Raw genomic sequence first — 19603 nt, forward strand, 5'->3', positions numbered from 1 at the left:
TTGTGATGACCCATACATCCCCATGAAGGAATAATAGTATAATTTAGCCTTGTTACATTTTCCAGGTGAGATCATATATTTGTGTTTTGAGGTTGTTGTTCTAATAATGAAAGTTGAATTTTAATGGAAGACATTTTCGAGATGAAAATGTTTCTACTTTTTCTAGAGGGAGGCTGAACCCTGAAGACTCTCCAATTTAATACCATTGTTAGTAAATGTGCTTGTTTCTTATGGGGTCTTCTAGTCCAGTGGTTCTCAACCTTGCTAAAGCTGAGACCCTTTAATGCAGTTCCTCATGTTGTGGTAACCCCCAACGCTTCTTCATAACTGTAATTTTGCTACTGTTGTAAATCGTAATATAAATATTTGCATTTTCCAATGATCTTAGGCAATCCCTATGAAAGGTTTGTTTGACCCCCAAGGGGTCAAAGCTCATAGGTTGAGAATCACTGCTCTAGTTGTCCTTATTCATTTAATTTCATGCAGAAAGAAAAAGGAGTGTTCAAAAAATTCCCTATGCTATGATGCAATATAGATAATATAGTCTGTTGTGAAAAATAATTGCAGTACAGAGCCATGCCATTCTGGAGTTTTTATCATGACTAAAAATGTGACTAAGGAAAGATCTGGCCTGTGAGCCTGAGCCAGTTTAGCACAGTGTGTTTGCAGATGTGAAACTGTACAGTTGTTATACTGTTCATAGCGTCCTCTGCAGTTTCTGGATGCTCACTCCTCTTCAGGCCAAAAATATGAGGTAAGTGATTTGAGCAGCATAATAAAATTTATGTGCCTTGCAAGGAGACAACCATAGGATGGGGTTCACATCCTGTAAATCTGCCCCTCTGTGCTTTGACAAGGATATTCCTTCATGGCTCAATAAATACTTACTGACTGCCAGCAAAAGTGATGCAAATGTTTGTCCTTCAGCTTCACTGACTGAATAAGCCTGAAGAATGCTGTGTTACTTTCCGAACCACTTTTATTTTCATTTTATAGTATCACACACTTGTACAAGGGCAAGACAGAAATATCCTAGTGAACAAATCCCCAGAAAACCACAGGGTCACCAGGTAAATTTTTCTTGATAAGCGTTGCGCTTGACATAAAAATTTAAAAAGCACAAAAGAGAAGGCTACATGATCACTGGCAGTTTACACATGTCCACACCACAGGGCATGTTGGATGGTCTTCTGGAGGAGCCTCAGACAATTATCAGGGCCCTGCTTTTTCTTCAGAGGAATAATCAGCAATTAACATGGTCTTTCTCTGTTGCAGTTGCAGGAGGACACTGTTCCCTAAGGGCTAGCCTCAGATTTGCAAATAGGCTAGACCAAGTTTAGGCTAATATCCTTTCAAACTTAGAACTTCAGGCTGGTGGTTGCCTGTTTTCCTTTGCGAAATTTCATCTCAACCAACATATTTGTGGGTATAGTATAACTGATGATGTCAGTTATTGGATGCAGTGCTGAAAAGGGTCAATGTAAGTTTCCTACTGAACTTTGTTTGATTAGACTATTCCTATCCAGAAGAAAACTCTTACCTGCTTTATAGGAGGGCCCAACACGTTGCAACAACCACAGCTAACTCTTGGCTAAGACCACTTGCTTTTGAATCCCTATGTTTTTCTTTTAGTAAGCACTGGGTGATTCATTCCTCTTGATATTTTTAAAAATATATACAATTTAAATTTAAAGGCACTTCAGTAATGATGAAATTATTATTATTATTATCATTATTATTAAATTTATCAACGATTCTAGTGCCAAAGGAGTATATCTCTTATATAAGAGTATTCAATATAGCATGAATATCTTGCTGAGGAAGGAAGAGCTTGGGACAATATTGATATTGTTCTAGTGTCCCTAAGAATGTAGAGCTCATATATATTCAAGTCTAACTGTTCCGTTCTAAATAAGGAAAGTCCTAGAACAGTCCCTCCCTGTAGCAGGCTTTTTCTTTTGGGCCATCAACCGGCTCCCAAATCATGACACAGAGACTTAATATTAGTTATGAATACTCAGCCTTAGCTTATGCTCATTTCTTGTTAGCTCTCCAAACCTTACCTATTTATCTTTATTTCCTTTTTACCTTGGGGCTTATTACCTTTCTTTCCTTCTATATATCTTACTTCTACTGCCTCTCATGTCTGGCTGCAGGTGGCTTGGTTTCTGAACCTGGGTATATCTGTCTCTTTCTCCCTCCTCTCCTCCTTCTCCCTCAAGCCTAGATTTCTTCTCCTCTCTGCTCATCAGTCATGCCTCTCCTTCTCCTACGTAGCCTAGCTATTGGCCGATCAGCTTTTTATTAGACCTATCCGATGACTTAGGCAGGCAAGGTGAAACAAATACGGCACATCTTTACATAGTTAAACAAATGTAACACACTTTTACACAGTTAAAGTAATATTCTGCAGCATAAATAAATGTAAAACACCTTTGCCTAGTTAAAAGTACTATTCCACAACACCTGTCCTTATTTATATTCTCTTTCTAAGCTGCTCTGCCCAGTTCCACAGTTTTATGGAGTAGTTAGATGTTGATAACTCTAATCCCTATTTCTTTAGCTCTGTTTCTCATCTCAAAGCTGTCCTTGTAAACCAGCTCTTTGGCTTTTGCATGTAATAGGCTGACACATGATAAAGAACTCGTCATTCTTCCTCCCTCCATGCAAACCTGCCAGGGGTCCCATCTCAGCCAACAGCATCTCCCTCCATTACCTGTTCTTACCCAACCCTACCACTTCCCACCTTCCTCGTCTTCAACAACTACTTGGTCAAGGTGGTGTCTCCACTTGTGAGGCACCTCACATATGTCCCTTTCTACCACCTATTTCCATCCATCGATCCTTTCTACCACTATTACCCTTGTCCATTCCTGTTTATGCCTCAGCTGCACCATTTTTGGATATTTGGTCTTACCCCTTTTGTAAAGTCCATTTTAGACTCAAAGCCAAACTTCTTTCGCTGGTAGCAAGCCCACCTTAACTTCATCCTGGCCACAAGTCTGCCATCATTTTCTCTCACTGACTTGCTTTTCCCATCTTTTTCATTATTCTGCCAGCACTGCTGACTTTGTAAGTTTTGTCTCGTTCACTCCCACCTCACTTTGCTTAGGTGCTTACAATAAGCGTTTGAGCATCGGTCAGCCAAAATGCTTGGGACCAGCAGTGTTTGGGGTTTTTTGTTTTTATTTTCTCAGATTTTGAAATATATTAACGTATATACACTGAGATGTCTTAGGTATGGGACTGGAGTATAAACATAACATTCATTCATGCTTCAAATATATCCTACACATGTAACCTAAATAGAATTTTATATAATATTCTTAGTAATTTCATGCTGGATGAAAGTTTGTGTATCACAGATGGAAGGGCTCCAGAACCCCCCCATCCTTTAGGGGTGCCAAGGAAGCTGTGGGGTACACATGTTTGACTGCAGTGCATCATGTATGACTTCCTGTCCACTTTTTTTTTTTTTTTAATTCAGAGCTCGGAGCATTTCAGACTTTAGGTTAGGTCTGCTCGTTTTGAATAGTCCTGTATTGGGCTCCACATTTCATAAGTTATCACAGGGAACTTAATATAAATCAGTGGTTCTCACTCCCAGTTGCACACCTTCTGGCATCTGAATGGGTGAGAGTGTCAGAGTGGGGCTTGGGTACTGGCGATCTGAAAGGCTCAGGCAATGCTGAGGGTAGGGAAGATCAGGAATGCTGACCTAGGTGATCAACCCTTTTGATTCTGTCATTTGACTTAGACATTTTTGTTACTATTAATAATAAGCACATTTCAGTGCCATCCCACAGTGTCAGTAATGACAAAAAAACAGCATAGCCTGTTCTTCATGCTGAAGAGACAGTACGAAAAGATAGCAGAAACATGAAAAGATCAGCTAGGGCCATCAGGTCCTCGTGACATCATAGCACCCAGTTAGATTTTAATAGGGAACACTTAATGGACCATGTTTTATTCTCCATCCTGCTTTGCATTGAAGTCCCAGTCTGTGTTTACATCATGTGACAGAGCCTGTCTTTGTTATCAAGGACCCAAGGAAACTCAGTACAGTTTTTTAGACAGTTGAGGCTTTTCAGGGATTTAAGTTAGTATATTCTTGGCAGCAGTCTAACTTCCTGTGGCTCAGAGAAATAATTTAACAGCAGACTACTGAAAAAAAAAAAAAGAACAAAAGACTTTGGTAGCAATTAACATGCAAGTTACCTAAATATTGTTATGCCAGTGTAAGGGATTCAAACATTGATGACTTCCAATATAAAGGAGAAGGAAGCCTTAGACAAGTCATTGGGCTTTTCCTTGGTCATTAACATTTGAAAAGTAGTTCTAAATTGCTGAGGAACGCCAGAGGGCAATGGGTGTGCTTTGGCCTGAAGAATTTAATGACTCTGTAGGCACAGAGAATTGTCACTGGCTGTGGCTGACTGACTGGAGAACTGGGGAAGCTGAAGGGCTGGCCTGTCACTCACCTACCTGGAAGAAATGGTAGTTCATTTAGAGTTTACAACTGCCCTTGCTCCAATGACGGGTGCGGTGAGCACCTACAGGCTCCAACAAGCAGGATGTATAACTATTGATTTGTTTCAAACCTCTATAAGCTCATATACTAACCATCATAGTGGAGTGATTTTGGGACGAGCTTGGTTAGGTGCAGAGGGTTATCCTTGCTAGTCCAAGAGAGGAGAAGTAGCCGATTTTCAGGGGTTTTTTTTTTTTGTTGTTGTTGTTGTTGCGGTTTATAAGTCCAACTGTGGTAACAGAATATCTCAGCCAGTCTCCATATTTTCTCAGAGTCTAGGACACAGGCATGGCAGCACGTCCTCTGACATCTGATGATCTGAATTTGAATTCTGCCTTGAACAAACCAGCTTTGTCGTTTGGGAAATAAACAATTACTGCCACTAATGTGGTAATGAATATGGAGGTGACGGATAAGAAAATCTCTTGCTGGCCCCATGGGAGTTAGAATCCTGGGGGAGAGGAAGCATGCACTGGTAAATTCGCCTGTCTAGTGGGAGCTCGTTCAGCTGTTACTGTCCACAGAACTGGAAAGCCCCCCTCCCCGGGGGGGGGGGGGGGAGTGCCTGCTGTCTCTTTGACAGGAACTCCCTGGTATCACTCTGGGTCTTTCATTACTTGTTTCATTTACGTCATTGTGACCTATGTTAAGAAATGTGTTTTTCTCATTATGTATGCTCACACTGCACGGAAATTCACAGGTTTTGCTATGCTTACACTTAGTTGTGTTAGCTCTCAAACTCAGAACAAATGGCTAAGGTGCCTATTAACATATCAAAGCTGATGATGGCCAGCAGGTTCTCCCAGCATCCTTCAGTCCCTACCTGTTGGAGGGTCCCCTGGCTGGCATACCTCATCCTCTACCTTAAACCCCAGCCCAGGGACTGGCTGGGTTTCCTTTCCCCTTAGCTTTTTGGACTCCTGTAAAATCCAGCCATTTTGGGTACACAGTCCTTTTCCCCCTTGGTCTCTTTGCCTCCTGGCCTCTTGGCTTCTGGGTCTCCCCACCCCCTTCCCCCCACTTGGCCCTGTTCAATCAGCTGGTCATGTTCACTCTGGACTTCCTGATGTCTCTGCCTGTGTTCGTCCCCACCCCTTAGAAGCAATCACGTGCCCCCTTTACTTCTTTTCATTCAGTTGCATTTCTTTTGTGCCTGTCTGTTGAGTTGGGGGAACAACTTTTCATGAAGAATATGAAGTTAGAACATGGGTTTCCCTGGATTCCAATACTTTCGGGGCACTCTGGCTGGAAAACGCAAATGTGCTATAATGAGCTTTCGGAACTGGCCCACTAGGTTCCAGGGAAAAAAAGCCTAACAAGCCAAAGAAAAGCTGGCACAAAGCTTTTATTTGATAGAAAAAAAATACAGAAAACAAAACGAAACCCCAAACAAACAAGACAGAGGTCTCCACAGTGTCCACATGCTCTCTGGGGACATGGCCCTCTCTGGTACTGTGAACTGAGTCTTATAAAGATGACTTTCACCAACAGAGAGCACTTTCCCCTGGAATTGATGCCAACATTAATAACTTAAGTATTTCAGTGTCTTGTGGCCAAAGTTCCATATTTTAGCTACTTTAGCAAGAAAACCCTAGGAAATCAATTTGCATCTAAAAGCTCCTTCATGGGGTTGGCTTGGCTTTGTGGCATGAAGCCCAGCGGCTTAGAGAGGCCAGAGCTGAAGTCCACTCTACAGAGAATTGTCTGGTCCTAGTCGAATAACCTGTCATTTGCTGTGAGCTGGGTGCTGAGAAGATTATGGGGAAGCAGATATTAATATTCTGATTAAACATATTAAAACTTCATACCACTATTTCAAAATTAATTGTGCTCCCCTGAGTGAACTCTTACCTATAACCTCTGGAGCTACGTTTAGCCTTAGTATCTGACTTCATAGTCATGGTCTTAAAAGTCTTTACCTACACCACCTTAACTGCAATGTCTAAGATGCGTGTGAACACACTTTGAAGTCAGTGAAACACTCCATTCCTTCCGAGCTCTCCTTCTGGAGACAGGTTGCAGTCATCTTTGGTCTCAGCTACATAAACCTAGCCCAGCCTTTGCAACCCCTCCACCCCACCCCGTGGAGAGTCTTCTAGCTTCCTGAGCATCCACTGGCTTAACAAACTCCACAAAATTAAGCAACAGGCGCTCTCAAAGATTCCTTAGCAGTAAGAATTCTAGAGTCATGACGCAGCAGGCTCACTGGTCCACAGAAGGTTCCTGACACCATCCATTCCACAGACGACACAATCTAACGTAATAGGAAAACAAGGCACAGGTTCACCGGGTTGGGTGGGGCGGGTTATTAACTGTTACTCACCAGAGTCTACCGTGTGCTTACAGGTCTTTAAAAAATCAACAGTCAAAACTACTGGGTGACCACAATTTATTTCTGGGTCCCAATGGAAAAGTCTGTTTATTTGTTGGGTACCTACTAAAGGGAGCCACTGTGCTGGAGAGAAAATATGGGTAAACATTTAATGCTAAATACATTGAGTGCTGGAATCATTCACAACGCCTTCTTCTGAGTTAGTTTGATAAGGCTATTTTGTTCAAAGTGACCTGGGCTGGGGTATCTGACCCAGAATGCTTTCAGGCTGCTGGGGGGATGTGATGGCCCAGCTCTGAAGGCAGAGCACTAGTGACTGGCTTGTTCTGCAGGTTAAATAGGAGAAAGGAGGGACCCAAAGGTCAAGCCTATTTCACTGGGGCATCCTTTCCTTCTGCCAGGCTTTATGCCATCCTTTCTAGAATTCTGTTCCACACCAACTGATGCCTACTACTGAAGAAGGCAAGGTCAGAAGTCAAGATCATCTCAGAACCCTTCCAATCACGCTTCTAATTGCTGAAGCACCCATCTTCCAGCAGCTCCCGCCAGGCAAAGGAAGCCTTAACACTGCACCGCCCCTGAACCTTGTGCAGTCGGCGACTTTGTCTCATAGGGCAGGTGTAAAGCAGTGACTACAGGTATGGGGAATCCAGACCACTTGCAGTGCTTGTGGTCCCACCAGAAGATGATGGTTCCTGCAGCGCTGACACACATCTGAGGCCACAGCACACATGCTGGGTGTGAGGTGAGGAAGGGGAGCCCTTTTGACCTAGGCAAAGGTTCTTTAAGGACCCCTTGGGTAGGAATAACCACAGCCTCTCCTTCAGTCCGGGGCAATGGGTCCCTAAGTCTTTATCTGGCAGTTCCCAGTATGGGCATATCGGATCCCTAGGGGCACCGGGATGGTGGGCAGCTGTTTGCTTTCACCAATTGTTCACCTGTCTTCCTCCAAATTTCTGCTCTCCGCCACTACCTTAAGCTCGTACCGGGTCGCGCTGCCCTCGCCAGTGCTCAGGGGATGAGCCACGTGGAAATGCCAATCCGGGACGCAGCCCCAGAGGAGTAGGACTCTACGGTTCGCGCACAGCCCAGCTGTCAGACACCATGCGGGACCCGACTGATCAGAACTAGCACCCAAGGCCCCGGGACACCGACCTGCCAGCCGCCGCTCGCGGAAGTTCCTCCATAGCAGATCCCAGGCTCTGGCGGTGGAGTCCCGCAGCTGCTCGCTCAGCGACCTCCGGAGCGGCGCATACACTGCTCCTCGTGGGCTGCTCATCTCAGACGCGTCCTCATAGCGCGGGGCAGCCTGACCTGGCCGCCGCCTCGGGCGCTGGGACGCTCGGCCACGCGGGACCGGGTGCGCCCGCCTGGCGCCCTGCGAGGCGGCCTCTGCGCTCCACCAGCCCCTCTCCCCTCTCGGGCTGCGTCCTCCCCCTCTCTGCTTCCCTCCCTCCCCGGCTCCTCCCTGCACCCTCCTCGCCCGGCCTGACAGCCCGCCCCAGGTCTTTCTCACCCCAAAGTTAGGGGCTGTGCCATAGTCCTCCAGTTTCCTGGTTCTCCCCATCGCTCACCATACCCACTCTGACACCAGAGTTTTGGTACTTCAGCAGTTAATGCCCAAGACTCTCAGAGTTCTGGATTTAAACCGCTTGCACTCAGCCAGGATGACCTACTGGGTTTCTGTATGGTGTTTTTGAGTTGTGCTATACCTTCCTCGTTCCATCAACATGAAATAATTTTCAGAGTACAATCTACAGTGACAGTGAAGTAGACTGGGGGAGTCAACATATCTGTATGCCTCCAAAGAAACAGGAATTCTAAGGAGGGGAAATGGGAACTAGAAGAACCTTCTGAATCCTAACCAAAAGCATGCAGCATACTTATTAGACATCAACACTGATTCCTGCATGAAGTGAAAGCAGATGGACTGTGCTGGTTTTAAACAAATACACCAGGGTCTTGTTTTAAATAAATAACAATAGTCTTTAAGAAAACTGTCACTTCACTTCAAGAGGTGATGAATGACCAAGTACTCTTCATTCAACAAGGCAAAGACAAGCCAGACTGTGGCTTACATCTGTAATCCCAGCATTCAGTGGGCTGAGGCAGGAGAATTCCCTGGAGTGTGTGAGGCCAGCCTGGGCTATTGAGTGAGATCCTGTCTTAAAACAAGATAACCACAAACAAACAAACAAACAAACAAATAAATAAAATAAAAAGCAAGGACAAGACACCTGGGGTGTGTCTTCCAATCTACAAGGTTCTATTTGTGAAGTGTTTCAAAGATGTCAGAGAAATTACAACACTATTTGATATAATTCAATGACATGATCAGTGCCTTACACATAAAATTTGGTGTAACAGAAAGTATTCAAAAGAGAATTTCTAATTCTGCTGGTTTTTGATGGAGGGTCTTACACCATAGCCCAGGCTAGCCTGAAACTCACAGTATAGCCACCAGGCCAGCCTCTCATAGTCCCAGCAGTTCTGCCTCAGCCTCCCTAATGGTGAGATTACTGTGATCACTACCACACCTCGCTAGAGAATGCCTGGATTCTTGTGATTGTTAGTTTCTCCCCTTACTTCTTAAATGTCTTTCCGGCTGGCTGACAGTGTTTATTTTGACTTTAAATGTCCCATGTGAAGTTTAAAAATTCAAGAAGACAGTCCAATCCTTCTGCTTTGTAAATTACTAATGACTTAGGGTGAAAATAAAAGCCCCCAGGTACCCTCAGCTGAGGTCTATGGCTCAGCAAGAATGCCTTCCGTCAGTTTATACCGTCCTAGACCAAACAGGGAGAGGGACCATTACAAAAATGGTCTTTCTCACCACATTTTGTTGTCATAGATATAAAGATGTCTGCAGCTGGAGCGCATCTCAGATGAGCTAGAAAGCACTAATGAGCAGTTTTGCATGGCTTTAGTCAAGCCTTTGAGGCTATCAGTTATGACGCAATAAGACATGGCCTAGAAGTGGACTTGAACTTATGGCATCCAGTTACAGACAAAGCCAGATGGTCTTCTGGACCGGTTCCAAATGCCCTTTTGATTACATCTTCTGCCTTGTATGCTTATGGGAGTAGCAAATTGCTCATCTTACAAGTCCCTGCTATAAGGTGTAACAACAGAGTTACAAGGTCAGAGAAGCTGAGAAGAGGCTTTGACGAGACCCCAGTTGAACTGGAGGTAGTGTGACACATCACACATGCAGAGTAGAACAGTGCTGGGAAAAGCTGAGCGATTTCAGTGATCACAAAGCTTTGCAAAGCCTGGACCCCAGTCATTTTTCAGCCTAATAAACATTTGATGCTGAGATGTCCTGTCTCAGAAGTTTTTCTTAAACAATGGTAAACAACGGATTTGAAGACAGGTTCTGGCATGGAAGTTCTGACTAGTTCTGACTGATGGATGACCATGAACTGGGGGCTGTCTCAGAGAAGCCAGATGATCTGCTCAGAACAGGTGCTACCTAAGCAGCCTGTGCTGCACAACATGCGCTCACTCTGTGCGAGCCAGCTGCTGGTGCTTCTGGGGGAAGTCCACAGCTCAAAGAGACTCAGTTTTACCCAGGTCCACATGTATCCTCCACCAGATCTGTTCCCAAGCCCTCACCTCTCTTGGGGCCCCCATCTGTAACAAGCCAGTAAAAAAAAAAAAAAAAAAGTCACCTATTCTAGAGAACAGAAATCCCCATCCTTCCTGCTATCGCCCTTACTCTCTTCTTGCCATCACACTGGAAGAGAGGTTAATCTTCCTGTCCAGGATCCAGTCCCCACCCTGTGCCTTGCTCTCTGTCCCTTTTTATGCCCTGGAGATCTGTGGGTTCTGCTTTCTCTTGTACATCTCCCTTTCAGCAACCCCAAACTCCCACCCTTCTTTAACCCAAGTCAAAACCCAACAAAAGCACCCATAGCACAGCACAGTACCTTGACTTTCTTTCTTGGAACCTGGATCTCCCTTATCATTCCTGTTTTCTTGCCCCTCACTAACTCACTGTAGCATCCTGTTTGTGTCATCTATAATCGTTGGCTTGGTCACTCTAATGGTTATTGCCCTTTCTGAAACATGTGAGCTACTGGATGCTGAACATCCCATTCCTTTTGGCATGATCTAGTCATGCTCCTAGCATGATCTTGTCATGCTCCTACAGACTCTACCCTCTCAATAAGGCCCCTCATGGCTAGTCTGAAGGTTCAAGTTGGTACAGAAAGAAAATATATGTATTTGAGATGTGGCTGGAGGCAGGGTCCTGTTGAAGCATGTTTCAAATCTTTCCTGAGTCCCTCTAACTCAGCTATTCTGACACCCAATAGAAATAATCCCGTCAGCCTCTCTAATGGCAGCAGGCTAAATTTTCTTTAGAGTGCTTGCCACTTTGAACATTTTGTTTGTTGTCAGGCTACTGGGAAGATGTGACTTCGAGGCCATGTTTGTCATATTCACTGGAGCATCCTACTGGGAACAGCCTCGACAGTCACACTCAATGAACACTTGAGAAGCCAATGTCTGGCTATGCTTTGGGATCTGATGCTGTGTACTTACTAAGGGATACACCAAATTGTGCCCTCCAGATCTGATCTTTTCTCCCGTATCTCCTGTGCTAACCAACTAAAGCTGCCAGTGTCCAAGAGAAATCTATTAACCCTACAGACCCCTCCCCAAGTCTCTATGTTAGTCTTTCCCCGACTCTCTGTCCTGCTAATAAACTGGTCTAGTTGAAGTTTTTCTATTTCTCCTTAAAATGTCAGCATAATGACAGTGTCACACTTTGGGCTAATTGCTCTCACTCCAATGCATGTTCTTAGGGTTAGCCCCAATTGGATGCTTTTATTCCAGTTGCTTTTGTGCCTTGTTTTTCTGTTTCTGAGATGCTGTCTTATATATCCCAGAGTGACTTTGATCTCACTGTGCATCTGAAGATTACTTTGAACTCCTGATCCTCCTGCCTGTGCCTCCTGAGTGCTAGGTTACACATATGCAGCACCACACCTGGATGGCACAATGCTGGTTGAACCTGGGGCCTTGTGCATACGAGGCAAACACACTACCAACTGAGCTACATCTTTAGCCCCCTTTCTATATTTGTCTCATGTGCTTTTAGGAATGAACATTACCAAATGGCAGATATCCAGTCAGGGTTATTGAAGAAGATGCCAGTGGTTGCAATCATCTTGACATCAGCTTGCAGACAACTCTTGACATTCTTCAGTCCATCCGTTTCATAAAGGTTGAGTAAATTTAGCTTAGCAACCAGCTTGCTTTATTATGTTGATGTAAGGAAACTGACCCCTTGATATTCATCTATTCTGCTATGGCAGCCCCAGCATAGAACAGTTTCAGGTTTCAGTACTTTTGGAGATACACAAATAGGGAAATGGATACCAGTGATACTAAGCTGTGGAAGCCGGTCCTACCCTGGGAGTGCAAGATCTGAGGGTACTTACAGAGGAGGCAGCCAATTGAGCTTATATACTGACAGCGCAACCTAGGGGCTCTGTGATCTTGACAAATTATTTCTCTTTCCTGTTGCCCAGTCTTAGCACCTGCAAAACGAGGGTGATAATGTTGTCCTTCATGGAGGCTTTGACAGGGATCAAGTGCACCAGCATATGCAAAGTCTGGTGGTGTCTCTCAAATAATTAACATTTATTGATTGTTAGCTTCTGTCTTTGTCATCATCATCACCATCATCATCATCATCATCATCTCACCCAAGCTGGTTCTTCATTTCTTAGGAGATCTTGGTTCAGCTAAGTCTGAATAACATTCTTCTATCTATCCAGCAAGGACTGGGAGGTCTAAGGTTCAAACCTCAGCTGCATGTGACAGGTGGGAAGTCAGGAGCCATGTAAGTGCCCTAACCTAGCTTCCTTCTGGGTCACATGCAGAGAACGTTCTGTTCTCCTCACATGGAGAAAATTATACTATAAAGAAGAGCATCTGATAAATTGCAAGAGCCACCCAGGGCAAGGGTGCTGTAGAAAAGAGGGAGAAATTGGAGATTCTGTGTCTGAAGCGTGTGACTGTTTGAAAATACTCAGTGGAGGTCTCTATCCTCAGATGGCATAGGGTTCCTTCCACACCCACACTCCCGCTGCTGACAAGATTTAAGGTCAGGTAAGTGTGTTTATGGGTACCGGCAGAAAGGGCTGAGAGCACCACCTCCTTCCGCGAGGTAACTCTTTTACCTATCTATTTACTCCACAGTATTTATGGCCGTCTTTAAAGTTGGACAGCATGTGTTCCTTTTCCTAGAGGAAAACTTTTCAGAGCCATCTCAGGAGAAAATCAGGTCACATCAGTCACAGCAGTCTGTATGTGGCTTCTCCTTTAGGGGTTCTGTCCTTGTGAGCCCTTGCATGAGTTACCACTATCCAGGACACAGCAGTTTGTACATGTTATTTAATGTAACAAACACACTCTAGGTATTGCCTCTTTTTTCCCCCCTTTAAGATACTAGCTCTTAAAGACATGAAGCTGGCGAAGAAAGTGGCCTTTCTCAAGTCCATCAGAGGAGTCCTCAGCATCTTTGCCCTGCTTCAAAGGTTGGCATGTGATGGTCGTAACTAGCACAGGTCTGGTCCCTCTAACTAAGCCAACTTACTTCCTTTCTAGCCTGTACAAGTTCAGAGGCTGGTAGGTAATGTATTAGAGCCATTAAAGAAATGTTATCATTGTCACTAACAAGAGTAAACCCTCTTAATCGAGATTTGACTAGTATTGAAGTCTGTCAGTAAGCCCTTAGAGAAACACTAGTTGCATAAATTTGGTCTTGAGCAGAGAGATCTCAGTGGAAGGATTTCTTTAGTGTGGCTTTAGGTTCTCTAGTCCTTAATGCTTTTCAGACACAATGAAGACTAATGAGGACCAAGACTGGGTTCTTTCAACATACTGTGCTGTGACATTTGTTACTAACAGAACTTGAAGAGTATACATAATATCACAAGACGATTTTGATTTATGTTGTCTTAAAAATACGTGATCCTCAATCTGGAGGTCCCAGTTTTTTCTTTAGCAAAATTAGGAGGAGGCTGTGAAGGGGTTGTGCTATGCAAAGGGAAAAAAACAGTGTGAAGTTACACTCCTGGTGCACACTGACAGGGTATAGCTGGTGCCTCCATGTCTCCATACTGTTCAGAGGCCCAGCCATGGCTAGGTGTGCGGGATGACCACAGCTAGGGCCCAAGGAAGGCAAGACAGTTTAAATACTTGAGATTCTCCTGGCCTATCCCACTTAGGTTAGCAAGACTTCATAGCTTTTGGGGTGTCTAGACAGGGAGAGGGAAAGAATCAGTAAGAGACAATCCTCTACATCAAAAACCCATTAAGAGCAAACCACACCCTCTGTGACCCCTATGTGAGAGCAGCAGAGCCCACATGGAGTAGTCTGACAAATGTAACTTTTGTTATGCCTGTCTGTTCTGCACCCAGAATGTGTTTTCTTGGTGCAACTATGTAAGATACTAGTTCCTAAGGAGCTACCAAGCATTCCTGCTTAAGAGAAGCTCTACTGTTTTCCTATTTTTATTTCTATGGTTCCTGTTTTCTCTTCTATGGCTTTTAGTTTATTTTTAGCACTCCCTCTGTTCATTTTTTAAAACATCTTTATTAAGATATTATCAGCATTGATACAACTTTCGTCTACCACTGATTTGATCTTAAACAAATCTTTTGACACTCTTATCTGGAAGCTTCTATCATAGGGTTATGGCTGTATCTCCTTTTCCAGTTATTCGTGGTCAACTAAGTTTCAAAAACGGTGTCTAATTTACACATTCTATCTTACCAGAGATGTGTGAATATAAGTCAACACACATATATAGGACCTGAATATATGCCTGAAGTTTTAGGAGTTCACTGGTCATATTAGAAAATGCCCCTATGGACAAGGGAAGGCAGGGCAAGCATACTTGGCTCTTTTCTAGGTGTGTAATGCTATCAGAATAGCACAACGGTGCTCAGTGAGCAAAAGGCTATATAATTCACATGTTTATACCACTTGGCTACACCAGAGCTAAAAGCACTTCCATATAATAATTCCTAAGGGAATCTGGCAGGCACCTTAAGAAATATGGAACAGAATTCTGCCCTAGATCTTGGAAGGATTCATAAATATTTCTGAGACTGATAGCAGGTGTTTGCTTTAGATGACACGATTTCCCTGTGCTTAATCTGGACACAATGGGCTTTCAGAGCAAGACTGTATTCAACAACTTTACTATATTCTGCTAAAAGCTATGCCTTAGAATAACTTCTCCTCCTGTGACTAACAGGAAGTTACAAGTCTTACTCTAGTGGGGCCATAAAAAGGTAACCAAGCAGTTGCTTTTCACTGTAGGCTTCTAGTTTCTCTTTTCAATGTCCTAAGCACCTGCCTTGCCAGCCAACCCTGCTCTGCTTCCTTGTCACCATCGGCTCCTGCCAGATGATGCTGAAGTTTCTCCGTTTACTGTGCTTAGCCTTTTAAGCACCTGTGGCTCAGTAACAAGGATGGCATTGTCTGGCTGTTTTGCTCAGTGATAAATTGACTTACCTGTCAAGATAAACTCCACTGTTCATATTACTGGATCCTGGATTAATATCCTATAAGAAAGGACTCTCCTGCTGTTGTGTGCATTTCATAAGCTGTCAACACAGATTCCTTTTGGTATTATATCAACATCTCATAGAAGGAGCTTAGTGCTGCAGGTCCAAAGGCTGATCCACTGTTATGAAAGGCTAACCTTTGGGATGCAAGCGTAAAGTTTATTTAATCTTTTAAATGTAAAGATTTGTTGATTTCTATTCATGTGTATGGGTGTTAAACCTGTGTTTATGTATGTGCAGCACATGCATACATTGCTCATGTAGTTCATAAAAGAGAGACAGATCCCCTGGGACTGGAATTACAGATGGTTGTGAGCCACCATGTAGGTGCTGGGAATTGAACCCAGGTCCTCTGCAAGAGCAGCCAGTTTTCTAACCACTGAGCCATCTCTCCAGCTCCTGAAAATCTATTTTCCATGAAGGACTTATAGTGATTACAATAAAAGGTTTGCTGGTGTCTGATACAGGATACTATTTAAGTTTCTGGCCATCCGGTCTGCTTTAAAAGTATATTGGAACTGGCACACAGCTGTCTGATTGATGACAGCAGTAACAGCAGGCACATTTGCCACTCTCCTGACACCATGGTGATAACACATCAAGACTGAGAGAAAAGCACACTTTTCGTTAGGTCAGAGATGATCTACGCCAAACGGCTCAATTTCCAACCATTTTTCTTTTATAAAGCATATGCCATACATAAAAGAAGGAATGATTCCAGCTCTCTCTGGTTCTTCTTAAAATTTACTTCCAATAAAGCATGTATATTGGTAAAGATGTCAGGCTGCATTTTAAGCTTGAAGACGCTCTCTGCCTTAAACACTTAATCAGTGCCACCAAAGAGCGGATTTCCATTACATTCAGCCTAAGAGAGCAGTGTTCTGATAAACGGGTAAAAATATTCTAACAGGGTCTTCCCAAAGATGAGCAGTGTTTTAAAAAGGACAAAAGAACTCAGAAAGGAAAACCACTAACATTTTCCTCATGAAGAAACTTCCTTTGCCATTTAGCTCTCTGGAGAGTTTTATGTTAAATTCCTTTTCACATGCTCGATTTTGCTCTTGACCAAGGTCAGATGACAGCTGGCCACCTGTCTACTAAGCTTCACCTTGTTATACAATGTAAATCAGTTAGAGAGGTTTGGGGGCACTCTGCTCTAACTGGTTCTGATCTCCCCCACACCCCAGTCTGTAGTCAGTACTTTAATGGAGTGTGGTATTTCACGTCCAACTGCATTTACACTTTGTTGTTTTCAGTGAATTTAGTAGCATAATCTCTTGAACTGTATTAGTGACCCTGTGATTTCCAGATAGATGGCCATTAGGAAAGGAGCCCAGAGCAGCTGTGAGAAACCACACACCCCCTTCCTGATAACAAGGTCTGGGGTTTCCTTCCTCTTCCTTCTCCTCCTGTTTGGTCCTGCAGGCGTCTCTCTACTTCAAACACTTCTATCTTAGGAGAGTAAGTCACGTGGCTAATATCTACTCCAATTTCCTCCTAGGACTCCCTGACATCTCCTTTCAGTGTGTCTCCAGCTGTGCAGCACGGAATGAGCCTTCCTCCCCCGTTCCAAGACAACTCCTATAATGAAAAAGAGGTTCAGTGAAAAGGCATTTGAGAACTGCAGATACATCTTGTGCATGCAACCCATTCACCTCTGGGTGCTTTGTATGTACCTGACACAGTGGTGCATGTAACCCAGTGGCACTGTCTGGAACTCTGCCTTTCTCCCTGGGCTTCTATAGACTCAAAGAAATTATGAAGTCTAGGGGGCAACACATTTATCCTGTTTCCCCTTTACTGTTATTAGAAGGAAGCAACAGCTAAAACAACAAACAGAAAAGCCAGAGGGAGTCTCATGCACAGTTAACATCATTAGACATCCAAGATATCCTGGGTTCTTGGTGTGCTTCTGGGGACAGCAGCAGAAGTATAAAGGAACCGGTGTCATGAAAGGTCTTAAGAACAGGACAAGGAAGCTTTGATAACAAGAGCCATTTTGGACCAGAATCAGGCCAGGCTGTGTACATGACAGTGGGCCCATGGGCCTCACAGGAGTGTTCTACCCCAATACTTAGTATCTTTCTATGGGTTACCAAACAAGAGACTCCAGTCTCCAACAGTAGAGCCTTCTGGTTCATTTACTGTTGCTATATTGGCACCACAGGCTGGAGGATTTATGAAGAAAATGATGTTTTATTTTGTTTTGTTTTTTTAATAGTCTAGTGGTTAGAAAGTCAGGGTGAGGAGGCTGTATCTATCTGGTGGACCATCATCTGGTTGATGAGGCTCTTCGCAGAGTCTCAAGATGGCCAAAGGCATCACATGGTGAAAGGATCCAGATGGTAACAGAGAGTCAAACTCATCTTTGTAACAGGGTTACTTTGGAGCCAACTCATTAATCCCTGAATGACAAAGTTCTCATGACCTGGCGACCTCTTAAAAGGCCAGTGCAGTCCCAGCTCTTACTACCTTACAATAGGGATAGACATTCTGAATGCAATTGGTGGGAATCTTTAAACCCAGGAGAAGTTTCTGAATGTTCTCTGTTAGGGATGTTATCAACTCCATCCCAACACACACACACACACACACACACACACACACACACACACACACACACTGACAGATACACACACACACACAACACACACACAGAGAGAGAGGAGAGAGAGAGAGAGAGAGAGAGAGAGAGAGAGACAGACATATAGAGACAGATACACAGAAAGACAGACACACAGACAGAGACAGACAGACACACTGACAGATAGATACACACACATAGTATCACACACACACACACACACACACACACACACACACACACACACACACCAGAGCTAATGGCAGCTTAATGCCAATTGATCTGCCCTGCAGAGCCAGGATATAAGTGGGGCTGCCAGACACAGGATGCCTGATTTAACTGGGGTCTCCAGTAAAGAAAGAATTGTTCCTTCTAAATATGCACGCTGATTGTTTTTCTACTCTGCACTTTTACCTGACAGTGCAGAGGTAGAGGGACACCTTTTGCTTCCATTGAGCTGCACAGGATGCAGTCTTGGAGGACTCCATGTGTACCTGCTTTTGAAAGCACTTAGAAACACATGTTTCTCTCTCACTCAAGTTTTCTTCCTTCAAATATCTTGAAAAATAACCTTTTTGTGTTGTTTCAGTGCAACACACACACACACACACACACACACACACACACACACACACACACACACACACAGAGGCCTACTCCAAAAATGCGCCTGTATGTTCAAGGAAGTTTTCTAAGTGGGTCAGTGTTCATCTGTCCTGAGCAGTTAATGGTCTGGAAACAAGTCTAACTGTCCAAAGCAAATGGAATAACTTGTAGATGTGATTTGACCTCCAGTCCACTGCCACTTGTTCACTAGTTTCAGCCCTTCTGGATGGAGAAGGAACCGAAGACTCCCATGTTCATAAATACATAAGGTGCAATGTATGTGTTTTAGTTAAGTTTTTTTACAAAGGCAGATAACAGAGACCTATCTTTTGGTAGCCCCTGTCATTAATGGAGAAGAGAATCCCCATGCTTGGCACATAGCTTTCACTCAGTAAGTATTTGTTAAATTATCTAAGGGCTGCTGACAGACCCATAATTTTACATTTTCTCCAAGTATTTCCAGTTTAATGTTGTAAAGACAGACCCTCATGACACACGATGCCATTCACAGTGTCTGTTCTTGCTCAGCTAAGCTCTGCCAGGCTGGAGCTGCCCCTTGAGTTGCTTCCCAGTTACTGTTTCCTGAGAGTTTTAGTTCTCCTCTGTAAACAGAGGCAATAATCTTCCCCTCCCTCACAGGACTGTTGGACTAAATAAGCTTATATACACAAGGTGCCTGGAACAGTGCCTGACACATGAAACTGTCAACCAAGTCAGCTCTTTGGTGTTAATCTAACACTAATGACCATGTTCACCAGTTCAGACTGTCCTGGAAGTGTGAATAGACTTGAGTATTATGGGATACTTTTTCTGAATTTCCGGTGACAATGTCATGCCACTGGTTTAAATAACTGGGAATGATACAATTTTGCATGTTTGTTTGTAGTACAGTTAGTTTCAGAAAAGCAACAAGAATTAATACACCATAAAAATTTGCTAATATCATTTTAGCTGAATTTGA

General features: G+C 43.7%; 1 protein-coding gene across 2 annotated transcripts in view; it reads right to left on the reverse strand.

Moving 5' to 3' along the window:
- Stard13 (StAR related lipid transfer domain containing 13) overlaps window positions 1–8283 on the reverse strand; it is a 204452-nt gene extending 196169 nt beyond the window's left edge. Inside the window, exon 1 of one of the 2 annotated variants that reach the window (XM_027413756.2) lies at window positions 8019–8283. In XM_027413756.2, coding sequence (XP_027269557.1) covers window positions 8019–8142 — 124 coding nt within the window. In that variant the 5' untranslated portion in view covers window positions 8143–8283. The remainder of the gene's footprint in view (window positions 1–8018) is intronic. The other variant, XM_027413757.2, reaches the window with a different exon arrangement.
- Between the last annotated feature and the right edge of the window lie 11320 nt (window positions 8284–19603).

The sequence above is a fragment of the Cricetulus griseus genome, chromosome 4 (genome assembly GCF_003668045.3).
Source record: "Cricetulus griseus strain 17A/GY chromosome 4, alternate assembly CriGri-PICRH-1.0, whole genome shotgun sequence".
Classification (NCBI taxonomy): domain Eukaryota; kingdom Metazoa; phylum Chordata; class Mammalia; order Rodentia; family Cricetidae; genus Cricetulus; species Cricetulus griseus.